General features: G+C 33.3%; 1 protein-coding gene across 1 annotated transcript; it reads right to left on the reverse strand.

Moving 5' to 3' along the window:
* Positions 1-1911: 1911 nt before the first annotated feature.
* Positions 1912-16104, reverse strand: LOC133200464 (general transcription and DNA repair factor IIH helicase subunit XPB-like). The gene is made up of 21 exons (XM_061336253.1): positions 15963-16104; positions 13940-14020; positions 13199-13317; positions 12540-12620; positions 11881-12036; positions 11064-11138; positions 10410-10517; positions 9981-10180; positions 9685-9756; positions 8661-8767; positions 8252-8355; positions 7756-7828; positions 7235-7354; positions 6623-6825; positions 6273-6338; positions 5998-6134; positions 5673-5769; positions 3504-3621; positions 3181-3329; positions 2790-2906; positions 1912-2419 (listed from the first exon to the last, which is right to left on the reverse strand). The coding sequence occupies exons 1-21, from the start codon at positions 15988-15990 to the stop codon at positions 2285-2287; spliced, it is 2346 nt and encodes a 781-aa protein (XP_061192237.1). The 5' UTR covers positions 15991-16104; the 3' UTR covers positions 1912-2284.
* Between the last annotated feature and the right edge of the window lie 8130 nt (positions 16105-24234).

Here is a 24234-nt window from a genome sequence, read left to right on the forward strand (position 1 = left end):
AGTGGTCCTTCATTTGAACAAACTTGGATCCCCTTTACCAAAGGATACTCTGTGCCATGTTTGGCTGATTTTGGTGCAGTGGTTCTGGAGAAGAAGATGAAAATGTGAAAAGTTTACGACAACCCCAACGACAACAATGCCAACAACAAACAATGGACAAATTTTGATCAGAAAAGCTCACTAGAGCCTTCTGCTCAGGTGAGCTAATAACAGCTAGCTGGAGTAATGGATGTCAGTAGCTGATGCTGCAGCTTATCAAGTCTTCAGGTACATATTCCTTGTCTCATGATCACTGAGTGATTTATCCCTGGCATTCTTTTAGAGTTACTGTGAAACTACTGAAAACCCATGTACTGTATACCAACTTATAATTGCGTGCGATAAATTTCCGTGATCTTCCTTTACTGGTTAATATTTCGCATGACAAACTTTTTATTTCAATGTGTATTCAGGGCTCTATATATTTTTTTTCCTTCTTGTCCATTCAGACAAACGACCAAAACATTTACTTGTCCGAACTTCAACTTCACTTGTCTGAAATTTTTTTCAATAATGATCTAATTCTGTCAACTTGAAAACTAAAATAAGGCCACACCAATTTAATTTCTTGTTCGTCGGACATGTGATGAGGGGGCGAGCGGTTAAATAATAACATTATTACTTTTTTGTAGACAAAATTTTTTTAGGCGGGGTGTGAAAAAATTTGAGCGGACAATTATTTTTTTTTCTGATTTGCAGAGTAAGCAGATTTAAAAATACGAAAAATAGAGCGGAAATGGAATAGAAAATAACACAGAATTTCCATGGTGCGGGAAATTGAAATTAATATTATTTGTACAGTTTTGTTTAAATATGGGCGCACGGGTCCGACGAACAAAATATTTTATTGGTGTGGCCTAAAGTCCATTATATGTGCTTGATTGATTCGTGATGTTATTGATACATGTAAATACAACAAACACATAAAACAGAATTTTATCTAGACTTTCTGTCCTGACAACAACATAAATGTTCACTCAAAGTGAAATTGTCAACATCAAACAGAATCCAAACTTAGCAAGATCCATGCTTTGCAGTAGTATGAAATTAGTAAGCTTTGATCCCAATCGAGTGTGAACTCAGTATTACATAGTGATCAATATCTGGATCGAAGTTTGATTTTATGTACTGCTACCAATCTTTAAACCTAAAACTTTCAACAGTCGTTCTTTATATTATTTGGAGACTTCTTTACATTAAAATGCACTTGTCCAATCGGACAAGCGCCCAGCAATATTTACTTCTCCATACCGGTAATTTATTTTCACTTGTACCAAACAAGCAGAAAAGCTTTAATGTTGAGCTCTGGTATTTCTGATGAAAAAGAAGTCTGTGAGCAAATGCTCACTAGTAAAATTGCCGCTCTGATGTGAATATACACTCTCATATGTATATACATTCTCATGTTTATATACATAAGTTCAGTTGCTATGGAAATTTGGTACGGACAGACGCATGGATAAACAGGAAGTTGACGTTGAATTTATACAAAAATCTCACCATATAGCATGCAAAAACAAAGAGTTTGCTAAAATTTCAAGCATCTGCCATGAGAAAATTTGGTATGGACAGATGCACAGATAAACAGGAAGTTGGATTTGTACAAAAATGAATCCCACCATATGGCATGCCTAGACAAAGAGTTTGCTTAAATATCATACATCTGCAATGAGTAGTTGTTGAGAAAACTGGGACAAAAATTTGTTAGGGACAGACACACAGACAGACACACAAAGGTAAAACAGTATACCCCCTCTCCTTCCAAGTGGGGGTATAAAAATACAAATTTAAATATTTCAAACAGTATCAGTAAAATTATAGATGATTAAATATTGATTCAAGTGTTCTTTAAAAAAAACAGAACACCAAAGATGAAGTCTATGCTTTAATACATGCATTTCTGAATAACATGTTGTTCACTAAAAATGGATTTTGACCTTTTCCATCATCTGTATGTACCTCCATAATCGTCATTTATAGATATAGTAAAAGGTACTTGTATATGTTAATGGTAATTGGCACACATACTCATATGTGAAACACATGTGCCTAGAAAAACACACCATCAATTTTTTTTTCTTCATCCTCTAAAAGGATTATTGATTTATCAAGTTGTTCACAAGCATAACAGAACAATAATCCTCTGTTTGATTTCTTTTTCATTGTAAGAATGGAAAAATTTCCTGAAAACTTTGAGGTGTACCAGTTTAACACAGTTTAGCAATCTTCACTCCTGAGTACCACGTCATGTTTTCCTGAAGCGTTTGAACAGAGGGTGAGAGTGACTGCTGGGTAAAGCTGACCTTTTACCCTTGAACTCCATGTAGAGGCTGTCGTCTGCTCCTGACATTGAGGACATACTTCCAACTTTCCTGCTCACCTAACAATGGAGAAAAGAGGGGTCAAAAATGGCAGTTTGTGTCAGGGCAAAAGCACAGGGACAATATGGACAAAGACATTTTTAGTTTTATCCTATCGGAAAATAACTGTGTGTGTTAGTGGGGGGGGGGGGGGGGGGGTCAACAAAACACAAAATAAAATTAAATTCATATATAAAATTAATGTGCAAGAACAAATTAGACAGAAAAACTACTATTCTTCCACACAAAAATAATAAAATTAGATTTTAACATCACAGACATAAAATACAAAACCTCTGTAATTACTGAATATTACAAAAACCTTTTACCAGCAAGACATAACCCTGTCTATTACAGGTGAGAAACTTATTCCCCCCAAATGGCTCTTACCTGTGAGAAGCCTCCCTCCCCGGCCACTCTCTCCTCCTCTGCGTCCTGCTCTGTGGCAGCGCACACTTTCTGTAACAGCTGAGCTTGTTCCTCCTTTGTATCATATGCCAGATTCTCCTATTAAATATGATAAGTTTTGTCAGCAATATATAACTGAATCTTTTCCCAATTTTGTAAACTGCTTGGTTTCTCAATGGTTATGAGGGCAATTCCTTTTCATCTGACTCACAAAATATATGAGCTGAAGTCAGCTGAAGTATAGAGCGACTTTTGATGTCACATGACTGAATAGGTACATTTCTTTGAAGATATCCTATATACATTTCAGTTAAACTTGAATCTAAATTTAAAGATACATCTTACTGCTTAGTCATTATTTAACACTCTTTACCTTATCCATGCCTTCAAGCTTGGTAATGACTTTGTAGGCATAGCCCTGATTCACCAAAAATCTCTGCCTTTTTAATGAAAAATGCATCTCCATTGTATCTTGTGAAACCAGGGAGTAGAAAAAGGCATTGTATTCTTCTGCTACAGCTCCTACCAAAAGTATACAGCATTTCATATAAACCTCCATTACAGATGCTACTAAAAGTATAGAACATATATATACTGAACAGAATTTATAAAAAAGATCTTTGCTACAGATCCTACCAATGGTATGCAGTATGTATTTCACACTCTGCCCCACTCAGTGGGTATCCTACAGTGTACCTTTTTTTGCCCTTAGAATTCGTCCCATCCTCTGAGCCTCCTGTCTACGAGAGCCCCCATGGGCAGAAATCTGGATCAAAACATTGGCCTCCGGGAGATCAAAAGAAGTATCAGCCACCTGCAAAGAGTTTAACAAAGATTATGCTTAAAATAAAGCTATCCTAATATGCTCCCCCTAATACATATATATCTTGTATAAAAAACATGAAATATTTTCATGAAATCACACATATCAAAGATACAGTACCAACCAGACCCAACCTGACACCAAAGCAGTCCCGGAAAGCAGTCCCCGGGACTGCTTTGGGACCGCTCTGGGACTGCTGTGGGACTGCTCTGGGACCGCTGTGGGACTGCTCTGGGACCGCTATGGGACTGCTCTGGGACTGCTGTGGGACTGCTCTAGAAAGCAGACCCAGCAGTCCCAGCAGTCCCTGGGACTGCTTTCTGGGACTGCTTTGTTCACTCATGCGTGAAAAAGGCTCTGAGTGACATGATAGCTCCGCACCTTGTGTATTCTGAATTTGCAGCTCCTTGTTGTTGTTTTGTTTACTTTCTGCAGAGAGGTGTTTAAGATAAAAACAAATATAAAAAACAAGTATTAATTTCTTACAAAAATTAAATAAATAGAGATAGTTATACATGTAATTACTAAATGTCTTCAGAGGGCTGTAAATTTACACAATTGTAGTCTAGAATTAATTTTAAGAAAATAAAAGTAGTTAAAAAGGGAAGTCAGGGGATGGTTTTTATCCCTTAAATTAAACTTCAATACAGGTGTTTGAAAAAAAATTATCTAGGCCTATTTAATAAATTAATGCTGTCAAATTACATATGTACTCAAAGTTTGCCTTAGTACTATTTAAAAAAAAAACCAAACAAACAAAAAACAAACAAACTTGTCATTTCAGTAAGATACATGTATACAGATGAACGTACTGTACTGGATTTTTTTTTTCTTAATTGAAAAAGCTAATACCATGCTTAAAAAAGAGCACTCCATGCAATTTTTTCCACCCTCAAATAAAACCTAATGATTTATTTAATGACAGTGAAATAAAATTATTCTACCATTCTTCTGTCTCATAATATGTCACATGATATGAAAATATCGGGAATTGTGACTTGTTTCTTATTTCTTTTGTTTGTATTTACCTGGCCGATTAATACAATGAGATTGTATAAAATGGTGTCAACACCTGAGGTTTCAATCGCCTTTGGGCATAATTAGCAGAAAGTCAAAGCATGTTATTTGGGTATCAGTGTTACACATCACTGAACACTCTGGTCAACATTGACACCAATTTCAATCTATGTTATGCAAAAAATCTTAGTTTCAATAATTGTGTATAAATTTATTTCGGGATTAATTAATTTTGAACATAATCTGAGAGTTCCATTTGCGTGATTTACAGATGTACACTCGAACATTTATATTGAGAATCTAAAGATAATTAAATTGGGAAGTCATTGAAAATAATCAAGACTGAAATATAATATTCGGCAATGTTTAACAAAGAATTTTTCAAAAGCTCCAATACTTAAGAAAAATGCATTCAGAGTATAGTATGGGAATCAGCCTTGCTCTATAATTATTATTATCTATTTAAAGCTTATTCTGATATAAAATAAACAATTCAAGTTTAATTTTCTATATAAAAAAAATTGAAAACCAATATCAATCACAAAAAATGAAGAAATTGGTTTATTTTGGTTAAAAAATTAATATACCAAATAATTGTGTTTTATATTCATGTTATTAATAGGTGTGAACGTCTTCTTCATTCAATAATTATAATTTGTTTCTATACGCGTACTGTGATTTTCTTTACAGTTCAGAAATGACAGTCGCGTAAGAATTGTAAATATTTGTTGATACTACTCAGAAAGAATTGCTCATCAATTTCAACTGCCTTTTATATAGCTACATTGTTTATTGGTAATCTCATTCTGAGTAAGCTCCGCCCATTAAATTAATAAACCCCGCCCACTGGGACTGCTGGGACTGCTTTCTGGGACTGCTGGGACTGCTCTGGGACCACTCTGGGACTGCTTTAGCAGTCCCAGAAAGCAGTCCCCAGGACTGCTCTGGGACTGCTTTGTGTCAGGTTGGGTCTGGTTGGTACTGTACAATATATTCATAATTTCTGTATTAGAATGACATCACACCTTAGAAACAAAGATGGTGTTGACTTTTGGATTATGGACAAAGTTCTGCAAGATCTGCATTCTCTCCCCTTGTGAAGTTGGTCCGTACAGGTATGGTCTGAAAAGCACAGAAAATGAGCATATTTGATTGAAAAAAATTCAGAAAAAAGTGTGCCACAAGGACCTATTAGAAAGACAACTCAAAACAACCTTCAGCGATATCTTTTTTACTTTGGAATCCATATATTTCCCATTCAAACTCCTTTTAGTTCAAAACTTTTTATAAGAAAGCTAAATAGAGAGTATCAAATATAACAACAGCATTCAAAAAGAGTATTAAACTTACTTATTCAACTTAATGGCGTAGCTTTTCAGAGCGAAGACATTGTCTGAGAAGACGATGATTTTGTCGTTTCGTCTTTCATGATATCTAATGAGAAACTGACAAGCTCGGAACTTGTTAGGATTAACCACTGCAAGCAGCTGTGAGAAAAATTATTTAATGTTTCATAAATTGCAAAATTTTGAATATTCATTTACTTATGAGTTGCAAACTCATCCCAATACTACTGACACATATGCTTAATAATAAAGATCAGTGGCAAATTTGAAAATTCTTACCAGTTTTTTCTGAGACTTGGTATTGAGATACTCTCTGTAAAATTCTGGGGCCATAGGACACCATACCTATAACATATACATGAAATACATCATATGTACCCATGCATGTGTGTACATTTAATAAGCATTGGTTTAAAATCACCTCTTGTTACAATATATTTCTTACACATGTAAATAAACTCAGAAAGAGAGAGAGAGAGAATAGCCGACTAAAAATCAACATACTGGATTAACCAGAGAAATATTTTGCAGAAAAAAATCTGCAGGTTTCAGTTTTTGCAGCACATTCTCTCAAACAAGAAAAGCAATCCCAATGCTAAACTTCTGATACTACATGTCTTTCTTCCTACCTCTGCACACTGCACTCTAGCAATGTATCCATTGTTCTGTAGTTCCATCCAATTCGCCTCATACAGCTTTGGTCCAATCAGAAAGTTCAGGTCTGCTATTTTATCATCCTCTCGTACCAATGTGGCAGTCAGTCCCAGCTTACAGTGGGCATTTACAATTGTCAGGACACGTCTGAACATACGGGCAGGTATTGTCTGCACCTCTGTTTATTCAATAAACATAAGCAACACATGCTATATAAATTTAAGTTTTTTATGTACATGTCTAGAGGCATAAAACTGAAATGCTTTAAATGTAAGACAGCAGATATGAGAAACATACCTCCATCAAAAATAAGTTTGTCCTTAAAAATCATAACCTAAGTATATAGATATTCTCTACCCATAATGCTTCATTCACTGTAACCCAGAAATGTTTTAAGCATAATTTGCACCCAGCTTAAATTGACTCTTATCAGAGGAACAGTAAAACTACATCTGCAGGTGGTAAAAAATGGTGGGCAGGTTTCGAGTCTGTGTTTAATACAAATTTTCTGATGTCATCAAAATACACTTACCATTTAATATACACTTACCATCTAAAATACACTTAACCATCTAAAATACACTCACCGTCTAGAATCATGATTCCCCACTCCTGACTCTGCATCCACTCCATGACTTTTTCTGCCTCCCAGGAACGTTTGGTGGAATGAGCCAACATAGAATAGGTACTGATGAGTATAGATGACCCTGACCGCAATAAAAAAAAATTAAAGTGACCTCATTTCATTTAACAATGCTTATCTATTAAAATAATGTCAATGTGTTTGATGGGTTCATTGTGTAAAATCTGTATATTTGAAGGAACATCTTTGCCTGATGAGCTTTTAAACTGACAAAAGAATATAACATTAAACAAATAGGGAGTATGTTTTCTTGTACCATAATTTGAAATTCAATACATGTACAGTCGAAGCTCTTGACTCCAAATTCAATGGAACCCAAGAAAAAATTTTGAAATATCCAAGGATTTCAGATACTGAGGTTTAAATACATTAAGAAAAGGGGGTTGGGACTTGCCAATCACTTCGACATATCCATGACGTTGGAGATACCAAGGTTAAGCTTATATACTAAAATAGTCCACCTACCTATAGGTTTGTCCTTTGCATCCGATGTGAACCTACATATAATGCTGTCATCCGCTGTAGACCACATCTTAAACTAAAAAATACAACATTACAATGTTATTACAATCTTTCTCTATGTATACAAATATACATGTACATACAGTCAACCTTGTTATCTCAATCTCCATGGGACCGAGAAAACTTCGAGATATCTGAGGATTCAAGATATCTGGGGTAAAATACTTATAGAATAAGGGGTTGGGACTTCACAATCACTTCAACATATCCATGGTATTCCAGATATCCATGTTCGAGATACCGAAGTTCAACTGTATTTTCTTTTTTAAGAGAAACCTACAGAGATTTTTTTTCTAATGATAAAACATGGAAGAATTTTTTTTTATATGTAATAGAAAAGCTTCAAGATTTCTGATCAATATGCTAAGGCCTTCAAAGATGAATGTACATACATGTACAAGAAAATGTTAAGCACAAAAAAATGTTGTGCTGGATGTACCTGTTGCTTCCATTGTTCCACTGCAACCCCTGACGTGGCCAGACATATTGTTCTCTTCCTAACAGTGCAGGCTGCTGTCACTCCCACCAGAGTCTTACCAGCACCTGTGTCACATACATTGTCCCAATATTACATGTACATGTAGGTATAACCTGCTCCTTTGTCAAATCAGTATATACATACTTAGTGTATATACATGTATATTACATTTAATATAATAAATCTGATGGATAATCCATCACAGACTGTTTAAAAATGGTCTATGGTCCTTGGATGCTTTCATTTGTAACTAAGTATGTATGCATGACACACTACATCTCAACTAGAGAAAAATTTTAGGCTTTGCTCTGTTTTATGCAAAGCTCAAGATAGATTCTACACATTTAATACATATTCTTTGATGATTTACCACATGGTAGTACAATGACTCCAGAGCGGGCTCTACCATTACCAAACATCTTCCTCAGGCTCTTCTCTTGGTAAGGTCTCAGGATTGTGGACGGTTTAAGATCAATGCTGAAAAAAAGCCCACACACATGGTTCAATAAAGTAATATTCTTACCTGATTTGTTAAATAACAGTTCATCTTTTAACTATCACCACTAAGGCCTTAAAAAATTAATAACTTGGTTCTCAGGCTTGCCTGCATCTCATTTAACAATGTGCATTGCCCATATTTATTATCAAATGAATACATGTAAAATAAAATTTCTCTCATGCTTGTACGGTGCAAAAAAAAAAAATTGTGGAATCCCCGACAACATTTTAGATACTCCCATCAGTAAAACGTTTGACAAACATGAAGATGATACAGACTAGTGGTCCTGTTAAAAATCGCAAATATGGCTGTCGAGTTAACAGGTTAAGGCATCAAGATTAAGTTTAGTCATGATGGAATTGATTTCAGTGCAAATTCATAAGGGAATGACTGTAATACTTCTATGGCACATAGTGAGGGTTTTCTGAAGGTTGTTCCATGCTAGAACTCTATAACACTATCAAAGAATGACTCCCTCAACCTTGGAACTTGGATATTTCCAGAAAAGCTTCGGCAAGTTTTGCTGATTTCATTTAGTGTGGGTAAACCAAATACCTTTGAATGAATTTGACAATGTTAAATAAAATCATAAGCACTATTTATAGTGCTGAAACACTCTTAGTTTACTTGTGATACGTAAGCAATTGACAAGATGCATCACATCTAAAAGTGTCGAGTTCTGTAAGTTTAAGTTTAAAGCCTCCCTTCTGCATTTATTTTTGACAAAACTAGCCTGAAAACCAAGTTATTAATTTTTTAAGGCCTAATTCATGAAAAACAATTATTATTTACAATTAAAAGGGATCTTAATTTCATTTTGTTCATACTTTTGAGAGAAAAGAAGATCTTTACCAGATGAGATAATAACATTAGTACTGATATATAGTTCACTTACTTGATGTCTGGATTGACCGTGTCGTTTTTGAAGTCATATTCGGCCAGTAATGGGTACTCTAGTTCTATGCATCTGAAAAAATTGAGGGAAAATAAAACACAACTTCATAAAACTTTATGACAACTTCTCTCCTTACCAAAATGAATCAATAAATAAATAAAAACAAAAAAAAGAAAGAAAGAAAGGAAGAAATTGAATAAATAAATAAAATCTATTTTGAAAATCTAAATACTTCCATTCAGATTTTGCTTATAAATACAAGGAAATTTTATTATTTTATAACATTGCCCTCTGACCTTTTCTGTATGACCTCTATTTTCTCCTGTTTGACCTCGAATGACACGGTTTTGGTATCCTCCTCTTCATCTTCGTCTTTGTCCATTTTATCATAGTACGCGTAGATATCGTCAGGCACCTCCTCTTCAGGTGCCTCCTCGGTTTTTGTCTCTCCTTCTGTGGGGGCACTGGAGGAGGTGCTGGGTCCACGTTTGGCCAGCTAAACAGTAATAAGGGTTACAATAACTTATCTATAACACTAGCATAAGAAGTCAATCAACGTACACAAAAATTTTTAATTTTCAATAGCTAAATCTTGTTTATGTCTGTCCATCAAATGAGCCATTGGCTCTGATGAGCTAAAAATCCAAATTTAGTATCAATTTTCTCTTAAACTCAAGTAAATGCAATTTTTACTGAAAATTTTTCGTAGCATAATTTTAGCTAACCTGTAGAGCAGACTTTGAGGACACCTTGTCAGTAAGTAGGTCAGTCTCATCTGCCCGGAATCTACACTCCTGTATGACTGGATCCTTCAGGAGTATCTGGATCACCTCCTAAAAATTTAATAAAGATCACATGATATCAGGTCAGTCTTTGACTATCTAGTTCACCTCCTAAAATTTCAACACAGGGATTAAATGACCATGTCAGTGTTTAACTATCTGGGTCACTTCCTATGTTTTGACAGATGCATGTACATGTGTATCATTCATACAATTATGTATTTAAGATGATTTCATTATGTAATTATATATATCTGGACTTTGTCATATACATTGACAAAAATATTGGAAGATCTTTTTGAGATATATCTACATATGTACCTAGTTGACATCAAAGGATGTCAGAACAACTTAATTATATTACATAATATGTATTTGTAACTGGAGAACATCATTTCCATAACATTTAAGTAATGGTGGATCTATATGGGTGATAAATTCAATTGTATTAAATTCACCATATAATAAATACATTGACCTAATGATTTATTTTATTTTGTTTTTTTAAGATCAAAGGAAAGCTAACTTTCTACTTCAGACATTTTGTAAATTATCCAAAGTAAAAGTATCTACTAAATTATCCACTGTGATACTTACCGGGTGCTGGCTCTCTACATAATATTTGTTATGTTTAAGTACCAGCTTCACTTTTCCATAACTCAAAGTACACAACTGAAAAAAGAAAAAAATATTGTCAAAATTTTCAGATATTTCTCCAGGTTAATCAGGTATTAAAAGTAGCCTTTTTGGCTTAATTCTACTTCCATGTATAAGAACCTAATTTTGGTTCACATTTGTGAGTGATTCTCAGTCACTAAAGTCATGGTCTGTTAAACAAGGCATCTAGTATCTGTTACAGTAATTATCTGTTACAGTAATTATCCATTACAGTAATTATCTGTTACAGTAATTATCCAGTACAGTAATTATCTGTTACAGTAATTATACATTACAGTAAATGTACTTCATGTAAATCTAACATCAGGACAACTTTTACTCAAATTCAATATCATCACTTCCAGATTTGTTTTTTTAATTTTGAAAACTGTCAAGACTCCTCTTATGATTTTTGTACTAGAAGATTTTAATGATTTGAAAGAAACTAAAAAATCTGAAAATACATTGATTCCTAAGCACTAGTACTGTTTGACACAGCAATATCAATTTGCAAAAAAAAAAAAAAAAACATTTACCAGGTACACATACAGTTAAATTTCGGTATCTTGAACACTGATATCTTGAATATCATGGATATGTCGAAGTGATTGGAAGTCCCAACCCCATACTCTTTAAGTACTTTACCCTGGATGTCTCGAACCCTGGTATATCTTGAAGTGTTTTCTCCGTCCCATTGAGTTTGAGATAACAAGGTTTTACTGTATTGTTACATTTTATGTCTATTGTGTACTAGTACCTGTATAAATTCCTCTATTCCTTTAGGTAGTGATGTTTTACAAAGTCGTCGCAGGTATTCTATGATGTCATTGGTTTCGAGGCCGACAGACACCGCAGCATAGAGGGAGTAGGCCGTCAACTTATACTCATGTATAAACTCCGGACGACACACAGGCTGAGAAATTAAGTAAAGTTACTATCAGAAAAGGTGATAAAAGTTTTTTTGTTTGTTTGTTGTTGTTGGTTTTTTTTTTTTTACATATGTGTGCCTATTGTAGATTCCTTATTTTATATGAGTATTTATTATCATCAAAATGCCTTGTAGTTGTTTGATTGCAAGAAAATGAATTTGCCAAAGGACTTGATCATGACTTTTGAAAGTTGTATATGAAAATTAAAGGGAAATTTTTTTTCCGCAAGTGATACTTCTTGTGTTAATAAATTCCTTGTGTATATTTAGTCAATAGTATGTATCTTCTTAACACTTACACAATTTGCCTTAACTTTATTAGAACGAAAAAAAAAAATCTGGGCCTATATGACATAGTTCTTGAGTAACTTTTTTCTTATTGAAGATTAAATTTCGTAAACATTGACCTATTTTGACACATGTCACAATCTAATAAAAGTAAAAAATTCTATAAATAATCCACCCCTATTCATTCAATGAAGACCTACCTCTGAGATGGCAATTAAGAAGTCATGTGCATGTTTATATACTGGAGAAAATGACTCAAGAAAGATATGGCCATTAGGAGCCTGAAAGAGAAGAATAATGATTCATCATCTGCATAATACATAAAAAAAATTAATACTACAATGTATATAGAAAAGGTAAAATGAAAAACTGCATAGGTCAAATTTTTTCTATGGTTCAAAATTTGTGGTGTGAAGAAAAAAAATTAAGGATTTCATTGTTGAAGAAATGAACTGCGAGTCTGAAGATGCACACAGTCAAGGACATATAGTACTTAATAATAGGAGAAAGAGAATTAATATTATTCCCTAACTTCACACTTCCTATTTTACTAGATGTAATATACTTTGCAGAGAGTAACACTATCATGACCTATTTCATGTCTACCAATTAAAGAAACAGATGGTAAAGCCCTCTAGCTTACCACAAACAGAGAGTAAATACTCCAGCTTACCACAAACAGAAGGTAAAGCCCTCCTGTTTACCACAAACAGAGGGTTAAGCTCTCCAGATTACCACAAACAGAGTGGTAAAGCCCTCCAGCTTACCACAAACAGAGGGTAAATACTCCAGCTTACCACAAACAGAGGGTAAAGTCCTCCAGCTTACCACAAACAGAGGGTTAAGCTCTCTAGCTTACCACAAACAGAGGCCTTGAGCTGTGATCTGGCTTCAGAACAAGTTCTGATCTGTAGTCTTTGGCACCAAATTCATCTTCTTTACCTGCATCATCTACTGAACGAGTGGCAGCCTCAGGAACTGAAAAATGAAAATTATATATCCTAATTTGGCAATAAAGAAATTAATTCCTGTTTTTAACAGGTATCAATCAAATCTCAATCAAATAAAAAAAAAAGAAATATATATATTTTTTAAATACTGCTTTGAATTCTAATTTTGAAAATTTTGAACACATGAAAAATCCCAATTTTCAAAATCAAAAATTGTAGTCTAACAGTAATACATTGCATAATTGAAGCAGTTTTTTTTTATAAACTTTTCATGGGCTCACATAGGATGAATCTGCACCATTCAGTCAACTGAATTACCACTTAAAGGTCTGGAAAGGTGGGTGAATGACAAATTCAAGCCACCTTTCAGTTAACCGAGTGGCATTTTATCTTGTGTCACCCAAAGGTATTTAGGGAATTCGAAAGATCTTTCTAGCTATAGATGGATAAATTCCCAGATCAAATCTAAAGCTCTCACCCCCCACCCCCCTCTCCCCTTTCAGAAGTGCCTATCTGTTGTTAGATTATACTTCATGTAAGTGAAAGGCTAAACAACCAATGGCTCCAATTCAACTTTTGCACTTAATTTGGAAGAAGTTTTATTTTTGCAGTAGATTTATATAATCAGCATTTATCAGTCCTAGATTTACCTGCTGATGGGTCTGCATCATTTGTCTCTTCTTCCACATATTCCTCATACTCAACCTTTGCTTTCTTCGCTTTTCGCTCTTCTGCAAATATTGAAATGGAAACAATAAGAGCTGCAGCTTCATTTAAGAATAAAAAAAAGATTTATTCAGTACAAAATATTGATGTTACAAGACTTATCATAAAATTTATAATATATACTTTAAAAGCAAGCACAGCGAGTGGCACAAAGCACCGCTCACATTGCAAGCTATTAATTATGACAATACTTTGCCCGGGCAAAGAGAAAATTCGAACTATACACATTGATCCAAATGAATTTTTTCTGCAGTTATCTCAAGACTTACAATGCAACCCAAATGCATCATGCTGCTAACTTCTTTCTTGTGGTAACAACCATTCAGAAAGTTCAACAAAAAATGCACTTACCTTGATTTAATGAATATTGCAGATAAATAGTAGCTTATAATAACGTCGTATGTTAAAAAATTGCACATTCATGACTTAATTGACCCCTTTTTGGTACAGGGTCCTGTACCTTTTCAATTGGGAGTTTTAAATAGAAAAGGAGACAAAAATTTGGAAATATTGATGTCTCATATTAAAGTTTTGCTGTTGAATGAAGAATTACATTGAAGGCTTATTCCCTTTTTACATCTTTACAAATTATTAAAATCTCTCATTGAAGTTTTGCAAAAATGAAAAATACTGAAAAAATCAATCTGCTTGTAATTAGGGAATTTTTACTAAAATTTGGGGGGAAAAAGAGAGAATTTTCAAGTGGGCGTGCTGACAGGGTTCTTTTACCATACCTGGATGTATGGGTTGTTAAGCCCTGATTTTTCAGACTTTGCTACGGAAATACAGCTAACATATGACAGTCTAAACATTTCAAATGCAATTTGGAGAGGTGGACCTAGAGGTGGATATTAATTAAAACTGACAGGGGCTGACAAATAGATTTTTCAAGCACTTGCCCATGGGCAAGCGCATGGTCACAATTCCCTTGCCCTAATTCAATATTTACTTGCCCCATCATAAACTATCAATTAAAGATAACGCTTATGACAAAATAGTTTTCAATTTCATCTAAAACAACAAAACACATTCCCTTTCATTCTTTCATTGTAGTCTACTATCCAGCATTTCATATTCATCATAATGAATAAATATGTCACCAAATCAGAAAATTTTCGGTACTAAGAATCACCGAAATGCCCCGTAATCACCGTAATTTTGCAAACTTGAAAGTGTTGTTCTGAATATTGGTGACAGTTGAAAACTACCGCCAAAAAGTACGAAGTACCATACCATTCATGTCGCTATTGTAATTCAGCCCTTCACATGTCTTTTGCCATATGTTGACGGTGTACTTTTCATCAGCTCTGATCGTTTTTCTGCCGCATACTTGTTTAAACTTTCTCCATTTCCCCAATGCCAATTTATCTCTTTCGGTTCACTTAAACTTTCGGCAAGACTTGTAATGAATTGATAATGAAAGATCACTAAGTGTGACAAGCAAAGGAAGATAACTCTTAGGACAAAATAGTTTCGATTTCGTGTAAAATTAGGACATTTTTTTTAAATTATGGATTGATTTTTTAAAGTTACATGCCCATGGACAAGTGCCTATTAAAGATTCACTTGTCCATCTCTAAAATTCACCAGCCCCGGGCGTCGGGCAGTGGGATTTGTCAGCCCCTGACTGAACAACTTCGCTTGCCCGAACGGTCCCATAGTCAACATATTAGCACTCAACCCATTTAGCCCATTCCACAGGCTTTTGAATTCTGTGCCAAGGTGGACAAATCGTGGCCTTTATAACTTTTAAATTCTAATCTCCAATTGGGGTGGGTGGGGTTTAATTATGAGAATTTTCGTCATCTCAATCACTAAGTTATCCATATACATATTCTTTAATCACCAGGAGAGCAAAGAAATGTTTTCAACCATTTAAAACATTTCTATTCGCGAATATACTGATGGGTGAAATAATCACCATCAGCATTTTTACGAGAAGATTACCTCTATCTTTCTTGTCTTTCTTTCCCATTCTCTCTGGTTTTAAGTCGTCTCCATATGCAAAATTTGTTTATCATAACATTTTATAAGGGACAATAAAAAGAGAAAACTCGTCTTTATCGTGGAAAAAGGTAATCTAATGTGCTGTCCATGGGGACTCCGCGGTGTTTTCCAGTTATAATATTGAAAGAACGTACCCGACGTATTTATTTGAAACCAAACCCGATTCATATGATTTTAAGGAGGAATGCTAAATGCCAGAATTTTATTTAATGGATACCAAAATTTTATTTAATGGAACCAAGGACCTATATGCAAAAAAATTGAATAAATAATCAAACGCTAATTAGAAAATTTAAGAAAATATTAACTTCAAATCTGTGTTTAAGGGAGTATGGTACTGACAAGTCTAATTTCAGAGTAATTAAAACTCTAAAACATCCACATAAAATGAAAGAAGTACCTTTATATATTTCATAAAATATTATAAGAAAAGGTTCTAGTGAGTAAATCAAAAATTATGACGCACTAAAATAAGGGGGGTAACTCTGTATGATAAAGTGATATTTTTATAACCAATTTTTAAAAAAATGAGAACAACAATAAAAACAATATAAAAATATTTTTTTGAAAAAGATGTCATCCACAATATTGAAATTTTAATTTCAAAACAAAATAGTGCAAGAAAAAAGCCAAAAAGACAAATTAATTTTGATTCATTTATATCATGACAATTTATTGGGAAAATGGGTTCATGTATATGTACAACGTATTTTTTAATTATGAAAAAATAATTAAAAGTTTGATATCTTATGCTATATTTATAGTGATTTGCTTGCTTTACAAATTGCTAATAAAAATTTATAATGTTAGTGTGTAGTTTTGGAGTAATGTGCTCCCGAATTTCCTGACCCGAATTTCCTCTGCTCAAAAAGCTGTTATAAAATGTTAAAATAATGAGATTGCAATTTATTTACTTGCTTATAGTTTCTAACTCTCCTGATTTTGTCGTTTTAAACTCAAATTTTTATTATAGTTATTATTTTTCTCTTGTGACACGGCGGGCAATGCTTTTCACCTGATTTTTGCCGAACAATCCGAAAATCTTCCGATTTCCCGGTTGGGTTTTGTACATTATCGTGTACACGTCACTTCCAGTTTGCAACTCGTATACAAAATGCCGAATCGGAATCAAAGTTGAAAGTAGACTTGGAGGAGGTGTTTACAATTATCTATGAATTGTTTTGAACAAAAAAAAATAGAATTTGAAACTCCGGCTTATAATTTCTAACGTTTTCGTGGAACGGATGAAATAAAGTGAATTGACGAAGACAGAATGCTCGAGGTTAATGTACATTCGTTCTATAATTCTATGTCTCCATGTTTAATTTTAATTAATAATAAATCTTTGTCTTGAATGAATATTTTCCATCTTCAGCAATATTGAAAGATTAGATATGATTCAGTAACTATTAACTAACCAGCTATTAAACCCAGGTCCGTAGAATGCGGGGGGGGGGGGGGGTCTGAGTAAAGTATATTGTTGTAGTAAATTTTCCCTTAGATGCTAGTCTCCAATGTCGAGCACTAGCAAATTCCAGGATTTTGATAGTGAAATTGGGTGTTTTTTTATATTTGCTTGTCAGATTTTTGAGAAATATTGCCCCCTTCTTTGGTCTTTTTTTCCTTTATAAGATTTTGTTTGGGAAGTTGCCCCCCCCCCCCTTTTTTTTTTTAAATTGTTGCTACAAGTCTGACTAAACCATCATACATGCTGTTGAAGCTAGGGAAAATAGTGACACCACCACAATATACTACACTCAATATACTACACTGTACTTTGCTATGCATGTGTACAATATGGTGTAGAGTAACAGCAATATTTAACAAAATCAGATAAAATTTTAAGAGCAAAAACCACAAAGTACAAAAATAGTCCTTCACTAAAATAGATGAACTTATGTTTTATAATTTGAAGGGTTTTAAACTATTTATCTTAAATATCTTTTTCTAGTTTTCTTTTTATGGTTAAAATAACCTTTGTTTCTCTAATAATAAGTATCATAAGTTTACAAGTCAAGCAGTAAGCTTGTAGCAATGGTTTCAAAAGTTGGGGGGGGGCACCTTCCCCCAAAAAAATCTGTCAAGCAAAAAAAAAAAAAAAAAAAACTAAACTCACCAAAAATAGGGGGAGGGGCAACTTCCCAAAATAATCTGATGGGCAAGAAAAAAAAGAAACCAAACTAATTAAATGTCCATTTCGTGGAAATTGACAGTGCTTGACCTTGTAGCCACCGGGGGGGGGGGGGGGGGGGGGGGGGCAATCACTATAGCAAACTACTATACTCAGAAAAAGTAGGTCCCCTCGGCATTCTACGGGCTTGAGCAGCTTTGTAATACTGCACCTGACATAACTCTCACACACTGACAGGAGCTTATAAATGAAGATAAAAACTTACAGTACATGACGTGAGGCAGCTTATTACCTCCTCAATGTAACCATATGCATGAGGGACGGGAGATTATTAATACAAGAAAGTTGTAGGAGATTATACATTCATGACATTGGGTCAGATTATGACACAGATTTGAGTCATAAGCAATTTTTGTGTCAAGTATCAACTACCAATTAGCCTCCATTTGAGAGTAATAGACCAGGTACAAATAACACACCTTTTCTGCCAGAAGCCTTGAACTTGCTGGAACGACCTTGAGTCAAGGTCAGTTACTCAATACATACATGTAACCTTAGGTTATATGCAATATTTATGATCAGTATGAGCATCTCATGTTCTCCATACAAAATACAGGAATTCAATGTTTTTCTTAAAATGACATTTAACTTGATCAAAGGATCTTGAGTCAAGGTCACGGCACGCATTTGGGTCATTAGCAGTCCTTGTGTGCCATTTTCATCATTTTTCCAATGGAAAACCTTGTTAAAAATAAGGAAGATGAATTTCCCAGGTTCTACTCTTTTTTTTAACATGCAGTGTATTTAGCATCTGTTCATACAATGATAAGGTAATGAAATAATTTTTATAATGAAATGTATTTAATATTGCAAAATTCATGAGAATCAAAATACATAACATATTGAAAACTTATTTACTCTATCTACAATTAAAAAAAAAAAGAAAAATAATTTGTAATTTGACCAAATTTGAATTAATGAAAACTTATTACATTTAGTACCAAACACTGACATTGTATATAAAAATGATGATACAGACATGTATGGCAAATTCTGATAACACCAATAATGTATCCACAACTGATGTCATGGACATTTCAAACAGACTGAAGATATATGACTCTTTTCATATAAAACTCTGGGGTCTTTCAACTGCAAAAGTCTGCATTCTGAGATAGAATCCACTTTACTTTACTTTTTATAACGAGTCGCACACAGTTTTCAATTCACATCTTCCATCAATAACTCCATATCGAATTTGTTGGCAATGCCAGTTTTAAACTGCATTCAATAATACTGGGACATCATAGGAAATGATAGTGTATCCAGTGATTACACTTTTCTTGTCGTTACTCAAAACTTTAGTCTAATTCTGATTGTTACAAGAGAAACTTCTATGTTCACTTGTTATTGTACACCTTCATTCCATTTATTTTTAGACTTGTAATTTTGTCTGCCTGTTTATTGATTGTTCTTTGTGGAAAAAGTTGAAAACTTTTCTTGTCTCATTGCTGATATGATCATGATGTTCCCGCTCTCTGTAAGAAACAATAATCTTGTTTTAGTTATTAGTTCAGGTGATAAAATAATTTTCATTTTAATAACAATCAAATGATCTTGTCCACCTGATCTAGTCAATACAGGCCTACAGAATGGTTGTGTGTGTTGGGGGGGGGGGTCTGTCCTCCTAACTTTTTTCTGAGAATAGTATTTGGCTATAGAGTAAATTTTCATTAAGATGTCAGTTGCACCCCCCTTTTTTTTTTACTAGAGGTCTGCATCAATAAACTTGTTACATGTATATGGGCAGTTAGTGATTTCACATACCTAAACCTGTTGGCTTTATCTCAAACATGAAATGTTTAAGAAGTTAATAACTATGAAACATACAAGTTGTATGTCCCTATGATACTATAAATAAACAATAATTAAGTATGTTTGTATTTATGTATAATTCATAATATTTAATGTCAAACCATATATACCAGTTAGTATTCATCAGACAGTTACAATTCTTGCATATGGTTAGTGATGGGAAATTGGGATTTTTTTCATAATTGATTATTGGAATAATGGGATGCACTATAATCGAAAAAAAATTGATTAATTTCAAATATTATATTTCTTCAATTTCAAATGTAGAATAAATTGTTTAGAAATTCTGGAGTGATTTCCAAAATACATTTTTGAAATAGTTTGTATCATTGGATTCATTTATTAGATTATTATTTAGGATTTACTTAAATTCAAAGAAAAATGAATCAAAAATTAAAGGAATAATTTGCTTTTAACTAATATTTTGAGTAATCGATTATCTATAATCGGGGACCATTTCGATTAGACAATTGATTTAATCAATTAATCAATACCTCACTACATATGGTACTTTCAACTTTATCTAAAACTTGTCATGGGTATCAACTATGATATACATGTATTTGTCTAATAGTGACACATAGATCTAATTGACTGATTACATGTATTTTTATGTTTTTCTTCATACTGTAATATATCACTACACGTATAAAATACAATTTACTTGCTTACTAATTGTGAAATCTAGCCAATTATCAAAGAAAATAATCTAGTAAGTAAAGCCAAGAAAAATGATTGGTTAAACCTGCTTTGTTTCCACTTTTATCATGTTCATGCTTGAAAAATTTAGAGTTCCGGTAGGTACTGGTAGGTAGGGATGGGTATCGGCAAAAATTTTGTATCGTGATATATCACGATTTTCCCCCAAAAATATCACAATAAATCGTGATATTTTTACACGCAATATTTACTACAAATTTATATGAATTTCCATAACATTTCTTAAAAATATGCTATAAAAACATAACTTTACTTTTTAAATTTTCATTTATTTAATATAAAGCATGTTTTGATGCCATTGTTTAATTGTTTTCAACATTTTTTACACTTCTGTAATTGCCATTCAATAGTTTGAACAAATAAATGAATAATTTCCGGAATCTATAGTTATGTACCAAATACCGGTATTTTAGTCTCCGTATCACGATACGTATCACGCAATAAAAAAATCGAGATATACCGGTATACCGATAAAATCGCGCATCCCTACTGGTAGGCATATTTTTAATTTTTTTTTTTTTTTGCGTGGACTTTTTTAAATAAAACAACCAAGTAACACTGATGTCCAGTCTATGCGAAAGTTTTTTGGACCACACAGGACATTGGGTCCTGTGTAATCAATGAACACACAGGACCGAATCAATTTTTGTTGGACCAAAAAACCTAATTTACGTATTTGGATTTGTGAGAAATTTTTTACTTATAACAAACATTTACATGACTCCCCATCAAAATAATAATGCTCAAAACTGGACATAGACACATCGGACATTCTGGTCCGGTGTAAAAAATGACGCATCGGACCAGAGGCACTGCACATCGGTCAGGTCTGACGGTCCGATGTCTTTTGCATAGACTGGAAGTCAAAGAAATAGTGTTTTATTTATGGTGGAAATTTTTTATACATGCTATTATTGGGGAATTTAAAATGAATATTCATATTTTTCTTGAAAAAGCATTTAAAAAAAATTAGGGTCAGCTACAAAATAGGGTGGGTTCACTGGGTTGTGAAAGTGGAAACAATTTTGCCTAACAACACCACAGCCTAACATTTTGACAAATGTAAATGTACCTTAATGATAGCTGATGATCCATAAGTTGGATATCCACAGCATGAAAAAGCTGCTGAAATGGCATGGACATTTTAGAGCATCTGTCATATCACCCCCAGTTCCATAACCCTCCTTTCAAGTTTCCAGATAGCAGATATTAAGGGTTCCAGATCCTGTTCCATCTCAACTTCATGTTCAATGTCCACAATATTAGGGATACCTATTCAAATAATATACATGTACTACTAAATCTATATAGCTGAGATTTCTTCCCTATCACTGCATATATATATGTAAATGTAGATGCAGTATATACAAAACGAGTGTTTTATTTTATTTTTTGTGTGGTCTACATGATTATGATTGAGTTTCACATACTCTATAATATTCATGAACTCGGAAGAAAATTCAATTAAAAAAAATGATTATAGTCAAAATTGCAATTCAGACACTCCACCATCAACATAACTTGGAAATTAATAAGGAAAGAAATAATCTTAATAAAAAGAAAAGTCCTGTTTTAGGCCAAAGAATTTAGTGGTAAGTATTATTTTGTGTTGTAGTGTAGTGAATTTTTTATCTAGTATGTTTTGGAAGAAAATATTGTCTAGACAGTGTCCAACACCTTGCATCTGGTTACCTTCAAATTTCATTGAGTTATAACTGTGTCTCATATGACTTGACATTTATAATAAATTATTGTTTCTTTTAATATATTTTCTATGTTTGCTAAATTTAAAAGCATCAATACATACATGTAGACATGATAGAGTACATGAAACTCGAAATGTTTTTCAAAAATCAAGTGCACCTGAATAACATCAATAAATTTTTGATTTTTTATTGATTCACCAACATTCCAAAATGCAATCATGTCACACAATATAAAAATAAATTACAAAACAGAATTGTATATAAATCATGTAAATTACCCCCTCATGTGTGCACTGGTAACCAGTGGTATTGTTTTTATTATTATATAGTGTAGTGTTCTTTATCCCTTTTTCGAATCTATATTGCAAACAACAACTAAGGAAGAATATAACAAATTTTAATCTCAAAATCTCTGCTTTTTTTTTTTTGAAAAAAAAACTTTAACATGAATCGTCACTAATTTATAATGTTGTGTGTTCACTCATGCCCCCAATTCAGAAAAAAGTACCCAGTTCACTCATATATATATCTCTATCTTTTCTAATACCGGTATTTTGCTGAGCCACAATCACTTTTACTGAATTTCTGAGGTAATATTACTTAAATGGTGTCAAATACTAGAGACAAACCTGGGCAGATCGTTTTTGCTAGGCTAGAGTTGTCGTGCGTTTGTGATTCGAATGATGGGTTTAATCTTTGCACAGTAATTTTCAGTCAGACGCAGCTCACCATCGCCTTTTTTTGAGTCAAAGAAGCCTTGCTGTACCGCTGAATAGATTTGGTTGACGAAAATCCTCGTTTTCTCCGCATTTCATTCTTTTCGAAACATCCGCTTTATTTACATTACCGAAAAGTAAAATAAGTCGTAAAATTACCTCGACTTGTTGTTAGTTTGAATCCAATGAAACTTTAGTCACATTTTATATGATTTTATATCAAGTATATCTTTAAAATAAGTTGCATTGTAAATTTTATTTCCAACTCTACTAAAGAGATGAACGACATAAGATTCATTTACGTCATTCGGAGTTGCGCGGTGGATTCAAAATCGTCACTACCATACGTCCTTAAGCCCCTTTATAGATCCATTGAATAAAACTAATTGTGGTGTAGCATTCCACCTTAAATGAATTCAGTACGAGTATAGTCTCCATTGTCATGTACTGAGATTATCTTTTTTCTTTCAAATGTACACAAAATTAAGATATCTTAAAACTGGTGGTATAACTATTAGCCATATTCATTTAGATATGTAAATAAAACAGGATTTGAAAGTATAGCATAAATAAATCAGGGGCGTAGCTACATGTAGATACATGTAAGGCACTGGTGGATTAAGAAGGGCTTGGGGGGTTACGCCCCCTTAAATTTTCAGAAACTGGGTTACATATGTGTTAATATATTTAAAAAAAAAATGATTTTAAAATGTGCATATAAATTCATAAAATAAAAGCTTTGACTCTCTTGCAAAAGCAGCATTATTTGATTTTTAATTAATCATTTTTGCCACAATACAAACCTGCTATCAGTTTCCTAAAACAAGCAGAAAAATAAATAAATAAATAAATAAATAAATAAATAAATAAATAAATAAATAAATAAATGAATAAATGAATAAATAAATAAATAAATAAATAAATAAATAAAATCAAGACATTTTCTTAAAAAGATGTCAGTAGCTGTTCTTGTCTTTCAGAAATTCTTTTACGTGTACAGTTGTATTGTCATATGGAATACCCAAAGTCCAGATCGAGAAAGGGGTGTTTTAACACATCCTTTT

Source organism: Saccostrea echinata, unplaced genomic scaffold (assembly GCF_033153115.1).
Source record: "Saccostrea echinata isolate AGI-Se365-2 ecotype Australia unplaced genomic scaffold, CSIRO_AGI_Sech_v1 ptg000040l, whole genome shotgun sequence".
Lineage (NCBI taxonomy): Eukaryota > Metazoa > Mollusca > Bivalvia > Ostreida > Ostreidae > Saccostrea > Saccostrea echinata.

What these genes read in the sequence shown, in the direction of transcription:
- LOC133200464 (XM_061336253.1), bottom strand. Translation starts at nt 15,990, where the DNA reads ATGGGAAAGAAAGACAAGAAAGATAGAG. An exon ending in CTAGAGTGCAGTGTGCAGAG is followed by an intron (nt 6,339 to 6,622) that starts GTAGGAAGAAAG and finishes TATATGTTATAG; the next exon opens with GTATGGTGTCCTATGGCCCC. An exon ending in CCAAGTCTCAGAAAAAACTG is followed by an intron (nt 6,135 to 6,272) that starts GTAAGAATTTTC and finishes TTTTTCTCACAG; the next exon opens with CTGCTTGCAGTGGTTAATCC.